General features: G+C 43.6%; 1 protein-coding gene across 1 annotated transcript in view; it reads right to left on the bottom strand.

Annotated features, from left to right (window-relative positions):
- Nucleotides 1–20,951, bottom strand: part of IQGAP1 (IQ motif containing GTPase activating protein 1) — a 92,386-nt gene that overhangs the window by 49,818 nt on the left and 21,617 nt on the right. Inside the window, exons 3-10 of the mRNA XM_075575528.1 lie at nucleotides 12,744–12,900; nucleotides 12,388–12,465; nucleotides 11,989–12,065; nucleotides 8,519–8,586; nucleotides 7,204–7,317; nucleotides 4,889–5,067; nucleotides 4,056–4,146; nucleotides 2,583–2,746 (exon numbers count right to left, since the gene is read on the bottom strand). Of these exons, the coding sequence (XP_075431643.1) occupies nucleotides 2,583–2,746; nucleotides 4,056–4,146; nucleotides 4,889–5,067; nucleotides 7,204–7,317; nucleotides 8,519–8,586; nucleotides 11,989–12,065; nucleotides 12,388–12,465; nucleotides 12,744–12,900 (928 nt within the window). The remainder of the gene's footprint in view (nucleotides 1–2,582; nucleotides 2,747–4,055; nucleotides 4,147–4,888; nucleotides 5,068–7,203; nucleotides 7,318–8,518; nucleotides 8,587–11,988; nucleotides 12,066–12,387; nucleotides 12,466–12,743; nucleotides 12,901–20,951) is intronic.

Here is a 20,951-nt window from a genome sequence, read left to right as displayed (position 1 = left end):
CGCAGACGTTGTATTAATATTTTCTCTTCACAAGATAACTGCTGCATACAACATGTATTATGAGGTCGTGATGAAAAGCAAAATTTGGTGGTCGTGAAAACACAACAATGATGATGTCAACGGGACGATTGGTTTAACAGCAGAATTCTGTGGGGTTTTCAGAATTGCTGATGAAAATAGGCATATTTGTTTGGGAAATGAATGGTGTCCACGGGGTTAACAGATTACACAGAGATCTTTCATGGAGTTATTTCAAAACACACACACACACCCAAATTCCAGCTCCCAAACACAAGAGTCTTTTGTATTGCGTGCTTGTCTATATATAACCCTGCTCACACAGGACCCCGCGCCTGTGTCTGCGGGTATGTGAGAAGGTAGACGCAGCACACAGGTCCACACCCAGATCTACGCTCAGGGAGCAATGGAGACGATCATTTCAAACGAAATCTGTGGAGTGCATTGAACGGCTGCAGACCGACACAGCCGCAGTAAATAAGAGGGTTTCATTATTTTAGGTTCTTCACAAAAGAAGTCGACTGCATCATCAATAGCCTTAAACATAAAAGGTGGCCGTCAAACATATCATCTGTTCATGCTCCTCTTCAAGCAAAGCCATGTGTGTTCTGCGCATACTGTACACACCTGGCAGATGGGGGGTTGGGCAGGTATTCTATGAATGGGTTTCGCAGGATTTTGAAGATAAACAGAGCAATGTGTTGCGGGCAACTGTGAGAGCAAATGGGTTAAGGGGACTCAACTCCAGTCCTCAGGTTTCCCCCCCCCCCTTCCTCCCCAACAGGTCAGGTTTTCAGGATATCCCTGCTTCAGCCCAGGCGGCTCAGTCAGTCCCAGCTTCAGCACAGGTGGCTCAAGCAGTCCCAGCTTCAGCACAGGTGGCTCAATCTGGATGAAGCAGGGATATCCTGAAAACCTGACCTGTTGGTGGCCCTTGAGAAGTGCAGTCAGCCACCCCTGCTGTAGAGGGAGGACTTCATTTTAAGGGGGTGATCTCTGTGCTTAGAATTTGGAGATGGAACTCTGCTCTCTGCTTGACAAGACACGGGATCTGTAATAATGTCAAACATCCTTCTGCACAAAAAAGGTGCAAAGTAAAGAGGTTGTTCCTAACTGTTAACCAACCGCCCCACATACAGTAGGACCAGGGCTGGACTCTGGCCTTCTCAGGCCCTAGGCTGGACTCTGACCTTCTCAAGCCCTAGGCTATGTCAACTTTACATACATTAGAAATAGATTATTGTGACTGAAGGGACCATAGAAAATATAACCATGAAATTGCAATGAATGAAAGCATTATACTAGTATTGTTCTATACACAGATGACTGTGTCAAGTTAAAATGAACAGGGTTTGCACATCCCATTCATTTTAATGTTAACACATTTTTCTTTCGGGATTTTTAGAGAGCAAAGTCATTGATGGTGTCTTCATAGGATAAGCTACAAAGTTTGTCATTTTCCATGCACGTGATACTTAGGGTCATATTTGAATGAAAATCTCCATATTTATAGAGAATCTAATTTTCCCCATATTTAGCATCTCATTTTAAAACTTGAAATGCATTCATTTTCTTCTATTTTTGAGGACCCTCATATTGTGAGTCCCTGAGGTGGAGATTAGTTATTTTATGCATAAATCCAGCACAGAGTGGCACCAAAGTGAGCTAAAGCAGTAATCTATTTCAGCACCTAGATCTTTGACGGATACCTTTAAAAATATAAAACCTTTCCCTGGTTACCAGATGCTTCAAAGCCTTTCTATGATTTTTTTCGTAGCATTGGAGAATTTTCTCCTCTACAAGCAAACATCCTTCACAAATAATCATGATGCAACCATTAAATCAAGCAGTTTGAGGAATGGTGCTATTGCAATCCCTCCTTTAAAGCTGCAGTTCAGGCAATATCCTGCATGTGTGGGTTTTTTTTAATAAATCAGTTTTGCTTGTTCCTATAGCAACCATTTACATTCCCCATATTTAAAGATGTCGCCAAACATTGCCGATCAATAGACGGAGAACGAATTGACCTGCAGCTATGCAGTTTCTTTACGTAATTAGAGATTGCCCACATGAAACTATTGAAGTAAAAAAATTAAAAAAAAAAAAAAAAAACGGAACTGCAGCTTTAAGCATTGTTTAAAAAAACATTTTTTTTATTTTTCACAGGACACAAGAAAGTTGTAATTGTTTTAAAATTTGAAGGGAAATTACGATTTTAAAGTTATTTTTGCCCTACCGAGCAGGCGTGCCCTTTGAAAAAACAGACTGGTATTTGGTTTATTGATTCCACATATTGCAGGGAGCACGGCTCTTGCATATGAATTTGTAAGTAAAGACCGTGGACTTTTTTTTCTACAATCGCAGTTTAACTGGTTTCTGTTGCGTGCAGAAGTAGCGCGGGGTTAAGTAACGACTGTGCTTTCACTCGCACAGTTTTCTGTATTCCCTGGAAAAATGCTGCTTTCACCAAAATTGCATTTTGAAGGAAGACAAACAATGTTGCTAAGTCCTTTACAAGATGTCTTTCGTGAGCAAAGTGAGACTGCGCCTTAAAGGCAGCTTACCTCTCGCCTCAGCTGCATATCTTTCTGGAGTTGCTTCAGGTACCATTCACAGTTGTCCCTTTGTAATCCCTTGAGTCCAAGTGCCGGTGAACTCAAAGCCTCAAACAGCACCTGTGCGTCCCCCTGCTCCAAAGCCTGGTCAACCTTTTCCAAGGCGCCTTGCGCTGAAGAGAGATAAAAATGAAGACAGATCGTACAATAGGGGGATACTATTACGCTCTACATCAGGGATGGCCAACTCCAGTCCTCAAGGGCCACCAACAGGTCAGGTTTTAAGGCTAACCTTGCTTCAGCACAGGTGGCTCAATCAGTCCCAGCTTCAGTACAGGTGGCTCAGTCGCAGCTTCAGCACAGGTGGCTCAATCAGTCGCAGCTTCAGCACAGGTGGCTCAATCAGTGGCTCAGTCTTCGACTAAGCCACCGACTGAGTCACCTGAGCTGAAGCAGGGGTATCCTTCAAACCTGACCTGGTGGTGGCCCTTGAGGACTGGAGTTGGCCACTCCTGCTCTGCATGACCTTGATTATATGCAATGCAAGCCCATTGTGTACTTTGCCACACAAATACACATTGCTATGAAAAGAGCAAGCTTGTGTTCCCAGCACTCAGCAGCCTCAATGTAACAATGGAAGTGTGACCCAACAGGATCAAGCCGTGCACAGCTACTCAAATCCGAAGTCACACCAATGTAAAAAGATTCATATTCTAATACCCCAGAAAAATAAGTGCCCCAGGTACAAAAAAAAAAAACAAGCTAATTTTTATTCTCAAAATCTAGTTTTTGCCCCACCACTACACCAGTTCCCAGACTTTATTTAAAGCAGAAAAACGCCCCCAGAAGCCGATATGGAGCTTTAACTCGCATAATGTTAGTATCTCGCCCCCTTAACATGTCCTGCTCTTAAAAATAAGAATAATAATGTTTGTCTTGTGTTTAAAGGCATGATTGATGCATTACTTCCTCGCTTCTGAGGTTACCGTGGTAACCTTTAGCGTCCACACTGGCCTCTGGGGAGAGCTGCATTATAACCTCCTGGTCACTTCATACTTAAACACTTGTGTCTCCTGAACGACACATCCATAGTTTAAAAATAAAAGCAGCTTTGGACACAAAAGTAAAAAATTAAATGCCAAAAAGTGTGGCTAAGCATGGACTGCGGCTTTAAGCTTCACGGACGATGTCTGTGAATTATTTCAATACATATTTTACCAGATCATGAAATAGCCTATGAGAGGGGTCACCACCACAAAGATGCGAAGCACGCAAACGTGTAAAAATGACCCCCGGGGTGAGTGGCTCATGATCACTTGATCAATCACTCTGGATCAATAAGTTAGTATAGATATAGGATAAAGTATCTGTTGTCCAAATTTAGCATAGGTTGAACTTGATGGACCTATGTCTTTTTTCAACCTCATCTACTATGTAACTATGTAACTTCCGCCACGGTGTTCCGCCTGTTGTTACACTTACAGTTGACTTTGTTGATGTTTCCCTGGATCTCAGCCTGCGTCAGGTGCTCCTCATACATGTCACGTTCGTTGTCTGTATTCTCCGCGGTCATCTGAACATGGAACATATAGTATGGGTTGTCATCACTAGCCTGTAATGCTGCAAGCTTGATCTAACATGCACAAGAGCAGAACCGAAACGCAAGCACAAACCAGACATACAAAAGGCAACCCATTTGTGTAGAGCAGTGTTTTTCAACAGAGGTTCCTAGGCTTCCGTGGGTTCCCCGGGCGTGCCTAAAGGGTTCCCTGAAATTTCCAGGTCATTTGAAAATTGTACCAAAGACAGAAGAATTTACACGCTATTAGAGAGGGTTGGGGTTCCTTACAATGCATCTGATCTCAGACACGCTATTAGAGAGGGTTGGGGTTCCTTACAATGCATCTGATTTCAGACGCGCTATTAGAGAAGGTTGGGGTTCCTTACAATGCATCTGATCTCAGACACGTTATTAGAGAGGGTTGGGGTTCCTTACAATGCATCTGATTTCAGACGCGCTATTAGAGGGTTGGGGTTCCTTACAATGCATCAGATCTCAGATGCGCTATTAGAGAGGGTTGGGGTTCCTTACAATGCATCTGATTTCAGACGCGCTATTAGAGGGTTGGGGTTCCTTACAATGCATCTGATCTCCGATGCGCTATTAGAGAGGGTTGGGGTTCCTTACAAAGCATCTGAATTCAGACGCGCTATTAGAGAGGGTTGGGGTTCCACAGAATTTCACAATATAATTATAGGGTGCCTTCACCAAAAAAAAGTTGGAAACCAATGGTGCAGAGAAACTTGTGTCTTACCCGTTTTCTTGCATTCTCCATCTTGTGCTGCTTTGCTTGGAAAAGTGTGTTTTGATAAACAGTAGCCAGAGACTCGTTAAGGTTTACCAGCATTGCATTGGGGTTCCTAAGTGCGGCAAAGGTCTCTGTCGGAGCTCCACGATCAATAGCTTCATTGATAGCCATTACAGCCGCGTGCACTGCAAAAACCATGACAGGGAAATGAAATTACGAGTTCATTAACAGGGGATGCTTCCACATTCCAGCGGCTTTCTTTGCTCATAAAAGGAGTGTGTTGTGTCAAAATGCAAGCGGACGGCCAGTCTCAAGTAAAAATGCCAATAAGTCGGAAGGTAAACTCCTTGCAGGTGCACGAGAAGCGCGTGGAACGCTGGAAACTGGTTTCCAATATTGGTTTGCCAAATGGCAACACATACAAGCAGGAGGATTCCAAAAATGTGGAACAGGAAACCGGAATGACTATACACCTAGACGACTTAGGATTCCTCAAATTTGGTTACAAGGTGGGATACAATTGATGCTGGTAATGCCATATACTAATACTCCAATGCCAGCTATATACACTCATTTTTGATGAGCATTTGAATACATATCTTCTTATTGCATTTTATTCTATATTATCTGTTGGATTACAGGGCTGTGGATCTTGCTGCCACCGATGGTGGATCCGTTCCACCCAACCCCTTCTACAAATGTGACAAGAGGGAAAACAATGTCGATGGCGCTGATCTAACGAACTCCAGTACTAATGATTAATTCCTTCAGGAAAAAAAGGTGAACGATTTGGATTGTGTTATATATATATATTTAATGTTACAAGAGCTGTTCCACCTATATCACCATGAAGAAGCCGCAGCCACGTCTCTCTGGTAAGTATATTGGGCAGCAGTGGGTCTCTGGAGCCGATATTACCGAAGTTCAGCATCGGAGACCCCATATTTTCTATGTACAGTATATACAAAGGTGGGTGTTGGAGGGTAACATGGGGCAACTCCTTTAAGCTTCGCAATGTGGGAGGAGTTACACTTTCTTTAGTTCCTGCGTCTTCTGCGTTATCAGACTGTGGAGCATTGACACACCGCAGGCGAAGTACCCTCTCCTTTTCCTGCCTGTCCCTTTGACACGATGGGTGGACGTTCTAAGTCCGGGGCAACCACCTCCAGTCCTCAAGGGCCACCAACAGGTCAGGTTTGAAGGATATCCCTGCTTCAGCACATGTGGCTCAATCAGTGGCTCCATGTGCTCCATCAGCGCCACCTGTGCTGAAGCTGGGACTGATTGAGCCCCCTGTGCTGAAGCAGAGATATCTTTCAAGCCAGACTTGTTGGTGGCCCTTGAGGACTGGAGGTGGCCTCTGCCTGTTCCAAGAGAACATCATGGGAATCGGAACAGACCGCCTGAGGGGGGCATTAGGATGTTAGGGACCTCTCTGAATAGGAAAAGTTATTTATCTTTTAAAGATCATACACAAGTGAAAACGTAATATTTAATGATGATTAGATGTTTTTAAGAATTCCAATTGTATTGGTAAATTGTATGCAGAAAAATAAATCCTTCTTATTGAGATAGCCCTTGAAGCAGTTTGCCAAATGCCTTATTCATTGCAGCTTTCATCTGTGTATTTGGCCGTTTGCCCAAATGAACAACCATTTGTATCCCTAATGTTGGTGATTACGTCCAGGAAATAGCTTCTACCCAGATTAGAGCAAGTGGTCCATAAACAAACAAAGCCCCTTAGAAGGAGTTAAATTTTAACTAATAATAATAATAATTACAAATCAGGACATGTTACTTGTACAGTACACAAGTCTTTCAAGTAGTAACGAACGTAGCCAAGTGACTTTGTGTGAGGGCTTAATTATCCCAGATTTTCTTTATTTCTTTCACTCATTGGTTTTTAACGTAACATGACAATGCTACGCTGGACAAATCTTTTCTTCATTTAAAGTATTTGCCCACTCAGATCACCCAATTTAAGTGTAATATTTGGGGCTTTATCATGTTTATCCAAATATACTCATATTTTCTTCTTCTCTTTGACCTTAGGCAATATTCAGGAGCGAACGCTATGAAAGATGATATATTGGTCGCGCCTCTGGTGACTAGTTAAGAAATCCTATTTTAAAGTATTCATAACACAGACACAAGTGCTACCCGCTGCATCTTATTTTCCCAGGATATCAAACTATACATTTAGTCTGTCATAAGAAGTGTCTGTCCACAGAAGTGATGCATCAAGTCATTCATATGAATGGTTAGTGCCTTTATCAGCAGAAAGCATCTCTTCAGAAGCGATGTGCTCATACAGTACTCACATGCAGCTTCATCCACAGACAGCTCACTGGCCAAGATTCCTCCAATTTTGCCAAAGGCTGGCATCTGAATTCCATACTTCTCCAGCTCACTTTTCATGATATCAATCTCTTCCGCTAGGGATACAGGCAGAATGTAACTCAAAAGTAGCACTTGGGGCAGATAGAACCAGTTCCAATGGCCACAACATGATCATTTTAATATAGTAAATAAAAATACGACTTGTGGGCAGATTCACAAGTCTCAGACTGGTCCATAAACCGGCCTTTCCCCCCTTATCTCTTAGCATACAGTGCTTCCACTGCAGCCGAGGACTCTGGGTAATGACTTGCAAATGAGCACACAGTGTCACTCTTTCCTTCGTATCCATTGTAACATGGGACCCCTATAAACTTATGCCTGACGCATTACACCGCTTTTCAGCACCGCCTGGTTTAAAGACGTGCGTAGCCAGTAAACCACAGAGATCTATTTTGACCTTATGGGTTTGGTCAGTGTGAGGATAGTTACCGACCTTGAAGATTTTAATATAAGAACACCAAATCATATTAAAGCACCCACACATTTATTACTCACAAATTTACAAGCCAACGGTTCTTCCCTCATACTAGGGCGTCTTTCTCAAAATGTTTTGGGAGATCCCCGTTAGTTCAAGTACCCTTTTTAAGGATTATTTTGGAAATAAGTCATAGTATTATCCCCTGTTGAGCACCGCTTCTGAACCATTATCCTAACATAAGAACTAAAAGGAGACCCTAGAGTGGGACACTGGCTGTTCTGTACTGATCGTAACATATTTAATAGAAAGACGCCACATAGATTATTAAATAAATCTTGCTGATATGAAGGACGACAACTTATTGTCTTTTTTAGAACTACTTTATTTCTGGTCTCGTTGCATTTCAGCATATCCCTGCAAAGCAGCAATATAATAAGTCGGGGGGGGGGGGGGAACTCCAGTCCCCCGGGGCCACCAACAGGCCAGGTTTGAAGGATATCCCTGCTTGAGCACAGGTCAAAGACTGAGCCACTGATTGAATCACCTGTGCTGAAGCAGGGATATCCTTCAAACCTGGACTGTTGGCGACCCTTGAGGACTGAAGTTGGCCGCCCCTATCAAAGGTTCAAAAGGTTATACAGGAGGAAGAACAGTTCTAGCCTACACCCAACATGCCCTTGAGATGTTTATAGGCACTATGCCCTCCCACAGGGATAGTCCATGCACAGGTTGTTAACAAACAGGGGCAAACACAGAAATGATATTGACTTTTTTTTTTATATATATCAAGGAAGCATAAAACAAGAGTGAATTCTCACCTGTGAATTCTACCTTCCCATACAGGTCCTGAATCTGTGGGGCGAGGCCCAGTTTAAACAGGTACAAGCTTGAAGAGAAGGTGCAGGGAAAACAATCAATGTGTGTAATAAAAAGGAGAGAATCATATCATTTTTTTTTTTTACGCACTCCCAATGTCCTTAATTTTAATGGCCGTGACCTTCTGTGAGATCGTCTCAAGCGGTATCTATAAGCAACATCAATGTTCCCAAGGCTCGTTTACCTCTAATATAATAATAATAATAATAATAATAATAATAATAATATCAGGGCAAACTGATGAACGTGTAAAATACAGAAAATGGTGCTCTGTTTTATTTAGTAAATATAGTTTAACTTAGGCTGCGTCCATACAGCCTTAGCCCGTGCGTATCCGTGACGTTACCCGCGTGACCCTAGTGCATTTTCTGGACATGGTAGACGTGCCGTCGGGAGGAACGTGTCTAGGGGCGAGTCTGTGACATCACGGAGCTGGCTCGCCCTCATTGGGCGAACCGCTCACGTGACGTGCCCATCGCGCAGAGAAATCAGTTTCGGTCTATGGGCACGATCAATGCCTTAAGGCAATGGGATCGTGCTGCACGCGGAACGCCTCTGCGCGGTCTTCGGCAGCATGGACGAGCCCTTAGGCTTAAGAAGCAGCTCAATGAGTAAAGACACTGACTCTGATAACAATGACACCGGGTGTGAATAAGGGGAACCTGGTTCAATTTCTGGAATCGACTCCTTGTGACCTTGGGCAGGTCACTTTATCTCCCTGTGCCTTAGGCCAGGTCCCCGCTGGCTACTGCAGCGCCTGCTGTGGTGGACGCTGAGGGACAAGAGCTCTCCCCTCAATGGCGCCGGGCCCGCTACGAGGGGGGGCCGCTGCGCCGCGCCAAGAGTTTCTCCTGCTCTCAAAAGAATTGAGAGCAGGACTCGCGACGGAGCGCTAGGCCACGCCCCCGGGCGGTTCAGCCAATGAGAGCGAACCTGCCGGGTGACATCATGGCCACGCCCCCGTCACTCCCCCACCATGCCCCCCCCCCCCCCGCCTCCGTCTTTCCCCCTGCAGACCGGGGAATCGGCTGCGGGCGCACATGCAGCGGAGGCACTGGGGCCGCAGCCTTAGGCACCAAAAACAGATTGCAAGCTCTACGGGGCAGAGACTGTCAGCAAAATAAAAAAAATAATAATAATTATATGTATGCATAGTGCTGTGTACACAGTCAGAGCTATACTAGTAAAATAAATTTGTATTATTATAAAAAGGGCACAAAAGAAAAAGTGAAACCTTGCATTGCAGCTTCAAAGTTCTAGAAGGATTAAAAATGACAAGTTGCCTGGAATTTCTCTGCTGGGGCGATGTTCTCTCATAGGTAGAAACACAACCTACCCATAACAAACTACAGCGTTAATTAACGGTAATAAACAATGATGCAGGCTAATGATTGGCAGGGAATAAGAAGGATTGTGAAACAGTAGCAGTGACGAACGAGAGACGTGGAAGGCAGTAAGGATTGTTGTTTGGTTTTTACGGCAGAAACACTGGTTATTGTGACTCCTCTTCTAGTCCAAAAGTTTGAAGAAACTGTAAAAATATATATCACTTGAATTCCTTAACCTTTGCACCGGAAAAAGAACTGTTAAACAATACATAACTTGCTTTGATGCTTAAATGATTCATTGTAGCCGACAGGTTTTAGTGCTATTTAGACAAACACAGAAAGGCGAGACAAAGCACATTCCCTTAAGTATTTAACCATCATCTATCTTTGTTTTTCTAATTTAACTTCACTAAGACTGTATAGCAGGGGTCTCAAGCTCAGTCCTCAGGGCCACCAACTGACCAGGTATTATTAATATACCTGCGTCAGCACAGGTGGCTCAATCAGTGGCTCAGTCTGAGCCACTGATTAAGCCACCTGTGCTGAAGCTGGGACTGATTGAGCCACCTGTGCTGAAGCAGGGATATCCTGAAAACATGATCTGTTGGTAGTTCTTGAGGACTGACGTTGGCCACGCCTGTTCTAGGGTTTATTTGCTTATACGCATCTGGACTGTTTCGAAGACATCATTTCTTATTTCTGAGGACCAGCTGGGTCTCATTGCACAGGTATTTTGTGGATATGAGCCGTGACCTCACTGGCTTTTTCTTTTTTAACACATTTTTTCTTTTCTTATTCCAGTAGCAATTTGCCTGACTTTCCCTTCATTCTCGATTCACGCTACGTGTACGGCTCATTGAAATGCAGCCCAGGGATCCACAGAACAGGCTAAATGGATTACAGACTAGCAGAGAAGTAAAAACACTGTAAAGAGAACCAATTTAAATCAAGCCATCCAATTATCTCTGGGGGAAAAATATATATAAAAACACACACACACAGAGAGAGATACAGTATGTATACACACACACACTCTGCTGGGATAATCGTGACGGCCAAGCAATGGAAAACCTCACAAGACCATAACGTAATTTGGGCTGCAAACAAAGAACCGCCACGCCTTCTGAGCACCTCGCAAAAAGCAAACAAGTAGAAACAGGATCCGCTCTCAAGACGCATAGAAGGAGATTTTGCCAGAAGCAAGGGGGATCACTTCTTGGTTTGTCTTTTGCAGCAACCTGCATAATGCCTCCAATTACAGTACAAGAAAAAGCAAGGAAGGGAATAACGAGGCAGATCATTTCCAGGCAGAGCTTTGCACGACAGCTACAGCAAAGACGCAGTTACTGTGCATTCTGGTTTGCAGCAGCGGAGCACGTCACTTCTACTCCACGGGCAAAACTTCTGACACAAACATTCTCACTGTGGATGGAAACTTTGATCCCGATTGGATTTAAAATGAATGTTTCAGGATCTACCCACAGAGACGCAGATCCACCCAAGGGTGCCAAGCGTTAGCACGCCCTCTCTCCCATTTGAATGGAAGTAAGGGTGTGCCAAACCTTAGTGGCCTTTTGTGGATCTCTGGGCTAGAGTACGTCGAGTATGTAACATTTTAGGAGAACTGTCATGACACCTTACTTGAGGGATTGTGAAAAACACATGGAAAAGGCACTTTTAGGCACTGCAAACATAAGAGTAAAAAGATAACGGAGAGATCACAGCTCACTATTTTGCACGCAGCAGAATGCAATGATAGCTAAAAAGAAAAGTCAAGCTCAAGCCATAACATGGTGCTTCCAGAGACAATCGTGCAGAGTAAACAGGTTGGAAGCAAAGGGTGGTGAAAATAAGGGCAACAAAACAACAGAGAGGAGTAGAAACACAATGTACTGAATGTAACATTCCCCACAGAATGTCCACCCGCAGTGGGACGGCTGATCAGACCATTCACCAGAAGCACAAGCTTGCAAGGGTTTACATGGGGAATGTTTCCACTTCATAGAAAACGTAACTGGAATGTATTATGGAGCTTTCATAGACAGATAAGGGGGTTTGGGCAATACAGACAAAATGTACTGTACCTCAATGCATGGATGCAGTATATACAGCGAGGCATATTTTTCCGATCATAGATGTCCGTAGTTTCTGGGTAAAAGATCTGCATTGAATAAGAGTTTCATTAATGTATATTTCATATATATATATTTAATTGTCAGTACATTGTTTTTAGCGGTTATTCCTTTACTTGGTGCTTTACATATTTGACTGTAAACTGATTGAAACCTTGTATTATTTTTGTTAGGTTTCTATATAAAAAAAAAAATTTTTTTTATAAGAGTCAATAAACACATTTTCTGGAAAAATGTATATTCTGTTACTTCCCAAACAACTCACATGAGCACCAGGTCACCCCTGAAAATGCTTATCCAAAAAAACATAAATGAACCCAATTCGCATTCAGTGCTTGTATAATAACATACCTTTGGTAGGCCGATCTCAGACATTGCATTGAGCCACTGAATCACATTGTCTGTGTGTCTGAAATGGAGACCGGTTGCCTACAATACAGAAAAAAACACATGTAACACAGGAAGTATAATATGGACTCCCACTGTTACGTCTCTGCTGCTACCATAAACAAGTCATTTATTTACATTTGCTACAAATCTCGGTGTTCCACAACGAACCCAATCTGTGCCATTCCCAAAATATCGTCATCTTTTTATCCTCCAAACCAATGCCATGTAAAAATCGATTATCGCCTACATTTCCGCACACTTGGCAAACTATCCATTTTATGTTCCGTTCATGCAAAATTAAAAGAGACAATAATTACATTGTATCTGGTCTGCTCCCGGTCGTAAATCTTCTTGAGTAACACAACTTTTGGGCAGAAGAAATGTCCAAGTTTGGCCAAATAGACACCATTCCTCAGTCCTTCCTCTAGTTCAGTGGTAGGTGGTAGATCCTCCCCAAGGCATGCCTCCATCCACCTGCACCCAAGGGAGAGAGAGAAATAAATATTTGAATGGGGAGAAAAAAAAGTACAGTACCAAGTCTTGTGTTTTATTTCCAAAGGAGATCATTCTATGCATCCTTCATCTGCAATGTCCTTCTCCAGAATCCTGTAACAAATTGTGAAGAGTGAAGACTCAAGAACTTTGCCTCTAAACCATCATCCAATGACTGAAACCGAATATCTAGGCTATACTTATTGATGGGTGTCTTTACCGGCACCCAGTAAAGGCACCAGAGCTCTAAGCTGTTTAATTCTCAACGGCTGGATGTATATGTAAGTATCCAAATCAAATATACACGTATTAAGATATACGTATACACCAATCAAGGGAATGTTATGCGTGGCCAGAAACAGGTGAAGAGCTGTAAGGCCATGTTTACTAAGAGGTGCTGTGCCGGAAGACACCTTATGGTCAATTCCCTCAAGTTGTCATATGGCATAGCGTCGCTTACTAGATATGGACTATAGAGTTTGGAAATATTGCTCAACAGATCCTCAATCCAGAATCCAGCTTAACATAAAAAAGAAAACATGTCGTTAAGAGTCACTTGCTATCAACTACCATTTGTTAAGAAAACGTGCTCATTAAAAACTTGCTCTACTGTCTTTGACCGTTCGCTCAGCCGAATCGATATAGTGAAGTAAATTAGCAGGTAACCTGGAGAAATTAGCCATTTGCAGCTCATACTGTCTAAATACCTGTTTGTTGACAACTAGAGGCTACAATCATAGCTGTACAGGTAGTATAGATCAGCGGTGCGCAAACTGGGGGGCGTAAGACTTTATTGGGGGGCGTGGCGGTTACAGAGGACCCACGCTAAGAGTGTGAGGCCTCTGTAAATGTACTCTTCAGCTACATGTCCACGCATCTGCATTGTAACGCGGCGTCAAATGACGCCCATTACCATGGAGATGTGACGTCAAATGACGCTGCGGGGTCGTGTGACGTCACATGACCCCCCACGGCGTCATTTGACGCTTCGTTGAAGGTAAGATTGGGGCGCGATCGAGCAGAAGAGCAGGCAGGGGGGGCGCAGCGCAACAAGTTGGCGCACCCCTGCTATAGATAACTATTGCACCTTGTTACATACACTATGCAGGATATATATTCTGCACTGTAAATATCTTTCACTTACGTCGTTGTTTATGTGTTAATAGACGTTTTATTTCTGTATTAGTGGGAGGCTAATAAACACCATATATAAAAAGCTTGGTGTTTATAATGTAATATATAAAGGTTATGTCCTCCTTAAAGTACAAGATTATTTACATTCTTGTGACTACTGTGTCCGTATCAATCCATTCCAATATGTACCGCGAGGTCAAGATAAGGGATCCAGCGGGAGTCTCCAATCTCACACACTGTGTTGTTTTTCTCATTAAAACGTCCTAAACCATTTGCATCAGTGTTGACCAAAATAATGTGTCCACCGTCTCACCAAAACTGTCAAGTGGAAGAGTCGACCAATATGAACACTGAGAATGAGGCAGGGGTGGGTACGGCAGATGGATTGAAGGGTTAGTTCACCCATACAAGTTAAACATTACGGCCACAAACAGGGAAGAGTAATCCAGTAACATCATGGTCTATGAAGTAGGGGAACCCAGTTTAAATTCAAGCCTTAGCTCCTTGCGACCTTAGTTAAGTTACTTTCATTGTCTTCTGCCCCATAACACCACAATTTAGATTGCAAGTTCTTTGGCTCATGCAACATGTGTGAAACATGTTATGTAGAGCAATGCATACAATAAAAAAACAATAAATAATAATAAACCAGTTCTATAAATGTAATAGAATTAAAAACGGTCTTCCCCATTCTGTGCCACGATTCTGATATGTAGACACATACAGTAAGGTTATTGCAGATGGGCTGCATCATTTTCCTGTTATGTTCATGTTTTTTTCTTTACTCTGTTGCTGTTTGTGCACAGATCAGCTCACCCGAGAGCGTTTCCTGTCCGGCGCTGAAAAAGAGCAGCGAGGAGAAAAAAAACACACACATTTTCTGCAGATGTTGCTGTGGAAACCAGGCCAGTTTCATTGTTTGGGTCCCTGCCAAGTGCAGATTCCTGGCATAAAAGGGATTTGTGAGCGTTTCAGGCCTGGGAACCTGCCAAGCCCTTCACATGGAAAAGCCGTCTCCGATCTGCTGGCTGCCTTCCTGTGATCAGGACTCGGAGGAAGGGAATGGAGACACACTCCGGGAGACTTACGCCGCGCTTATAGTGCCGGCGACAGCGATGCAACGTCAAAACAAATGCATTGGATCCGTCGCGTGCGCTTATAGGAGGAGCGGCGCGACGGCTTGACGCGATCGCTGGAAGTCAATTCGATTTTTTGCAGCGACCGCAGCGTGACATCAGCGCGGTTCTTATAGAAGGACTCCAATTGTCAAAACAATGCTGCCTGACTTAACCCCTTCATGGCTATGCAATTTCTGCAAACGAGGAGGTTTCGGGTGCTAGATGAAAACCCCTGAACGCAACGTCAACATAAATACATGTAGAGGAGCCGCGATCTCGCCTTCCGACATATAAATCAGCTTTTTATTTGCCCCAAGTTAATTCTCCCTTCCCCTTCTCATTATTGCAGAGACCAAACAGGCAATTGGAAGAGGTTAATGATTTTAGTCATGGATTAAAGCAGTACCGCTTATCATTATACACAGAGCCATGTAAGGGTACGTAACAAGTTCCAATAAACGATGGCTATAAAGGCATCCTTTGTGACAGGGGTTATCGACCTATGGTCTCAGTCCTACGGGTGATATATAATGCGCTTCAAAGTGGTACAACAAATCCCTGCGACTTGCATGCAACACAACGCCGATGATGAAGTAGCATGAACACCACAATCAAATGCAAAAGCAGCACAAGCTTCCCACGTAGGGCTTGTCCATGTTGACCGCGCGCGTGTGCGACCGTGCTCGTGGCGTCATGCGCGCAAGTTAGCTGCAGCGATTTGTGGCCTAGGGGTAGACGTGACCGGGAGGCGTGGCCATGATGTCACAGAGCCGATTCGCCCTCATTGGGGGAACCGCTCACGTGACACGGCCAATACGTGACAAATACATTTGTTTGTGTCCCCATGGATCGCGAGCGCCGGCGCTTCCCATCGCACGCTCTATGACCTGCCTCAGAGGCACGGCATTTTTATTGCGCTCACCATGGACGCGGCCTTAGGCGCTTATTCTAGATCAGTCCAGATGGCAGACCGGCCAGCTTTCTGCCCAATATCACTGGGGAATTCCGTCTGAAAACTGAAATCGCCCCCTCCAGCTGGTATAGAATAAGTCAACCTGGGTCTAATTCAATATAAACGGACGGGGTCGTGGATCGTGTGTATCCGGACAATTGCAGTTATACTTCCCTGAAACTAAAGCAATACAAAAAGATCTAGATTTGATATGATTCGAAGTATAGATGCGGTGACGTGCCTGTAAAACATGGCGCCCAACAAAGTAATGCTAGCAACTGATGCTTTCAAATGTATGTCCCTTAAAGCTCAAATCTATGGATTTTTAACACTTAACATGCAGCAAATAGCATGGTGTGGGTGTGTGTAGCGCTGGGTTGGTTGTTGCAGCATTTGATGACCATTAAAAAAAGAAATTGTAGTTGTGTAATACAATAACTGGATTTGAAAGTTGCCATCTGACTGTCCAAGGTCATTCTAGGCCAGGGGTGGCCAACTCCAGTCCTCAAGGGCCACCAACAGATCAGGTTTTAAGAATATACCTGCTTCAGCACAGGTGGCTCAATCAGTGGCTCAGTCTTCGACTGAGCCACTGATTGAGCCACCAGTGCTGAAGTTGGGACTGATTGAGCCACTTGTGTGGCTGAAGTTGGCCACTCCGTCCCCCAAAAAACCATTACAGGCTGGTCTCACTTGCAGCCTCTGCAGTTTCAATCACGATCAGTAAATCAAGGCTGAAAGGTCAGGTGACAAGCGACAGGTTATTTCTCAGACACCCTTCCATTCAATTTGACATATATTATACATCAAATAAAAGCCCCACATGTGAGCACATTCACACACGTCTCAGGCAGGCTGACAAACCTGTCTTTAGCCATTATCTCTCAGGCTAGGTCCCCAGTGCAGCCGGTGGCGTGCGCGCGCCTCTCACCAACCCCTCACCTCCTCCCTGGCTGTCCTCTGTGCCCCCTCGCTTCCTGGCTCACTACACACTGTGATGCGTCAGCCAGCAGGGGCTACAACGGGATTGTGTTCCCGTGCGGCGACACGTCACGTGGTGCACCAGGAAGCCAATAAGAGAGGCGGTTTGCTCCTGCTCCAGCCCCTCCCATCACCGTTCCCTTTGAATCCTCTTCAGCTTCTTTGCCCGGTGATCTCTTTGATGCAGCACAGCCCCTCGTGCAGTATTTGGGGGGGGGAGGAGTGGGGAGGAGGGGGAGCGAGCGGTGGGCGACTTTATTGACTTTAACATAAAAGCCGTCATGGCCCCGCCCCCCTTTATGGCTGCGCCCACCCGCCCCATTTTGGCCACGCCCCCTACGCCTGACAACTCTGCCTGCAGACCGCGGTCTAGCGCTGCGCACACGTCCGCAGGACGCCAGGCGGCGCATACAGCCTCCAGCGGGACAATAGCCTTAGCATACACTGCTTCCACTGTGATTAGCATTAAATCGTTCTACAAAAAAGGAAACGTTTGAGCCACTATAATAAATAAAAGTGCTATTATGATTGACAAACTGTAATATGAAATGTGTACCAATAATATTCCTAGCTAAAATCTATCGTGGATTTATATTTAGTGTTGTACGTGCATTACAAATGACATGTGCTGCTTTGTCTTCACTCAGAGATCACAGCCAAATACCCGCCAGGGAAATGATTCGACTTTATTGAAGGAGCTATTTTTTTTTTTTTTTTTTTTTTTTTATTTTTTTTTATAAACACATTTCCACTATTACAAATACTTTGCTGTTGTGTTGCAAAAACAGTAGGGCTTTATGCTTGGATCCACTTGAGTTGCATTATTAAATACAGTACACAGATCCAATGTATTTTCTTTTTTGCTTGTGGCAATTGCAACTCATCGTGCACCTGACTTCGATACAAAGTTTACTGGATAACATGTGAAGCGTGTGTTCGCCAAGTCTCTAAATGTCATGTCATGGGTTATTTTAATATATTACATACTACCTTTTTTTTCGGTCTGGCCCACCTGTTCTCTCTCATAGAGGAAATGTATTTTTAGGTTTAAAAAGTGAAAGAGAAATGTTAAATAGAAGGGGTAGGAAACTTTTTTTTTTTTTGTCCTTAAATGTTGAGATTACTGCAAAAAGGAAGAGACAGAGAACTGGGAATGTGAGATCAACCCAAGTTTTGTGAGATGAAGACTAAACCGGTCAGACCAGTTTTATGCAAAGCTACACGACTGTAATGCAACTGAAACTGAACAAGGACGTCGGCGGTTCTAACCCCCTTAACTGGCATAGAAGCCAGAAACACTGATCGGCCTACTGGTTTCTCCCAACACAAATCCACACTCATACATTTGCATTGTAATCGCCAGGAGGGCCCAGTCCCAGATGGGTTGTAAAGACACCCCCACCCCCTCAGTACACACCAGAAGTGCCCTAATAATAAATTATATATAAAAAAAATTTTTACAATAATTTTTAGGGCACTTCAGGTTTTTAACTGCACTGTAGCACATATATAGCACATATAAATGCTTCTTACATGTTAACCCTTTAGGCACTGCATGTATGTCACACACCCCATGCCTTTGGCTGCAGTATTTTTTTCCCCTTCTCTCTATGGAGTGAAAGAAATACATAAGACAATTTAATACTGGTAGTGTAGGCAGTGCCGTCTTAACGCATGGGCACGCTGGGCAGTTGCCCGGGGGCCACACGAGCATAGGGGCCCCATGCTAATCTATGCACAGACCAGAATTTAACACTCATTTTCCGATCTCCCGCTAACTCGGTAGAAGGAGAAAAATTACGACTTGTAGCGGAGAGTTGGCGGGGCCCAGTGCACTGCTTTCCCCGGGGGCCTATAATGCTGTTAAGACGGCCCTGAGTGTACGACCTGCTGAAATGGGGTTACCGTGATGTGGTCGCAGGCTTAACATATGTCGGCCAAAGTATTAAACTAGACAGCTGATTCTTATGAAGAAAGAATATAGATAAAATACATAGTAATGTACTAAATAGTTTGTCATATTGGATGTAGCATTGGGGGTCTCGTCATTGTTGTATACATTACGTCACAAACCCAGTAGCACTCAAAGTGACACAAATGTATACAATGTAGTGGGTTTGGAGCTTGGCAAGACTCCGTATGTCTGAAATGTATCTAAACTATATAAACAGACTTCGGAGTTAGCTTTGTTTCCTTTTGATTGTCTTTGTGCAAACTAAGTACAGCTTACTGTATCTTATCCTTGGTGCATGGCCTTCTGATAGGGAGAGCTCATGCATAAATCCGATTGTGGGGTTGGGCATACAAGACAAACAAATACACCCCCCCCCCCCCTCCTAACCCTTCTTCAAATCAGAACCTACAGAAATTATCTCAAATATACCGAATATTTCTTTTCAAAACTGCAGTCAAATCAACACAATTTCAAGCATTAAAGACATCACTAGCTTTCATTGACTTTGGTTCTGCATGGGACTTTTAAGCCCTGCTCAACTACTGATGAGAGCAAAAATACAAATTGATTAGTTTGCTTGGCAGATAGATGATGGCAGAGGGTTTCCTGAAATACTTCCGAGATCCCAAATGCACGTGTAGCCGGAAGTACTTGGAGATGAGAAAAGTTCAGCAGGTCGGGGAAAAGGAAGTAGGAGCCTGAAGGCCATCCTCATGGGATTACTTCAGGAAGTAAAGAGACAGTGATACGGGAAGGTAGCTTCTGTTCTCAAACACATGGACTGGGCAGAAAGATATATTGATGAGCATTTGACACCACTTCATTTTGATGCAACCTATTCAAATACCCAATAAACACACTTCCATTGTTACAGATAATCTCATCCGATGTAAACCCCCAATGTAAAAATAAATTATATATATATATATATATATATGCAAATACAACTGTATGCTCATCTGCATGTCTTAGGCAGATCTGCAACCCCACCTTTCACCATAATTAAGGTGCATACCCAGAAAACCACCCACAGACAGCTGTTTCGACCTTAATGGGTCTCATCAGTGTGGGGTTGATTAACTGGGTATGCAAAGAAGCTATGGGATAGGGTATACCATAATACTGAGTTAAGTTATGGTGAGTAAAAAAAGGGACAAAAACCCTCCACAGGAAAGCAAATATGCAAATACAACTGTATGCTCATCTGCATGTCTTAGGCAGGTTTGCAACCCCACCTTTCACCATTATCACCCAGCATACAGTACTTCCACTGCAGCAAGGGATTCTGGGAAATGACATGCAAATGAGCACGCAGTGCCACTTATATATATATATATATATATTTATTTATTACACACACACCTCAAGCTGTTAATGTCTTTTTGGAAGGCGCCTGTGTAAAAGTGAATGAAACCCAATTTCTCAAAGAAAAACAATCCAACTGAAATAGGGGTCAGTGATGTTGGTTTGGGATTACTCTGTGTGGGAATGAAAAAACATCAGGAAAATAGCAGCAGTAAATAAAAAATGGAGTTTGGCACCAGATCAACTGGCACACCCAAGCTGCAAGAACTGTATATATGTTTTGAACACGTCTTCTGAGACGATAAACCCTTTCTCGGCAACACAAACGAATGCATTTTCTGCTCCACAAGTAAAACGTTCAGAATGGGGGAGGTGATAGAAAGTGTCACTGAATGCAGAAATGACAGCACAAGTGCAACACAGGGGACCCAAAGTAGATCACAAAGACGTTACAGCTTCTCCAAGTCTAGAATGATCAACGTGGCATATATTGGTATTTTTTTGTATTCTAACAATATAAACGTACACATTTTTACACTGCTCCCGCATACAAGATGTCCTTGGTAGGTTTTGGGTCACAGTTGGCTGG

This window comes from Ascaphus truei, chromosome 18 (assembly GCF_040206685.1).
Source record: "Ascaphus truei isolate aAscTru1 chromosome 18, aAscTru1.hap1, whole genome shotgun sequence".
NCBI lineage: Eukaryota > Metazoa > Chordata > Amphibia > Anura > Ascaphidae > Ascaphus > Ascaphus truei.
Note: the sequence above shows the minus strand (reverse complement) of the source record. Positions and strands in the feature narration are given on the sequence as shown.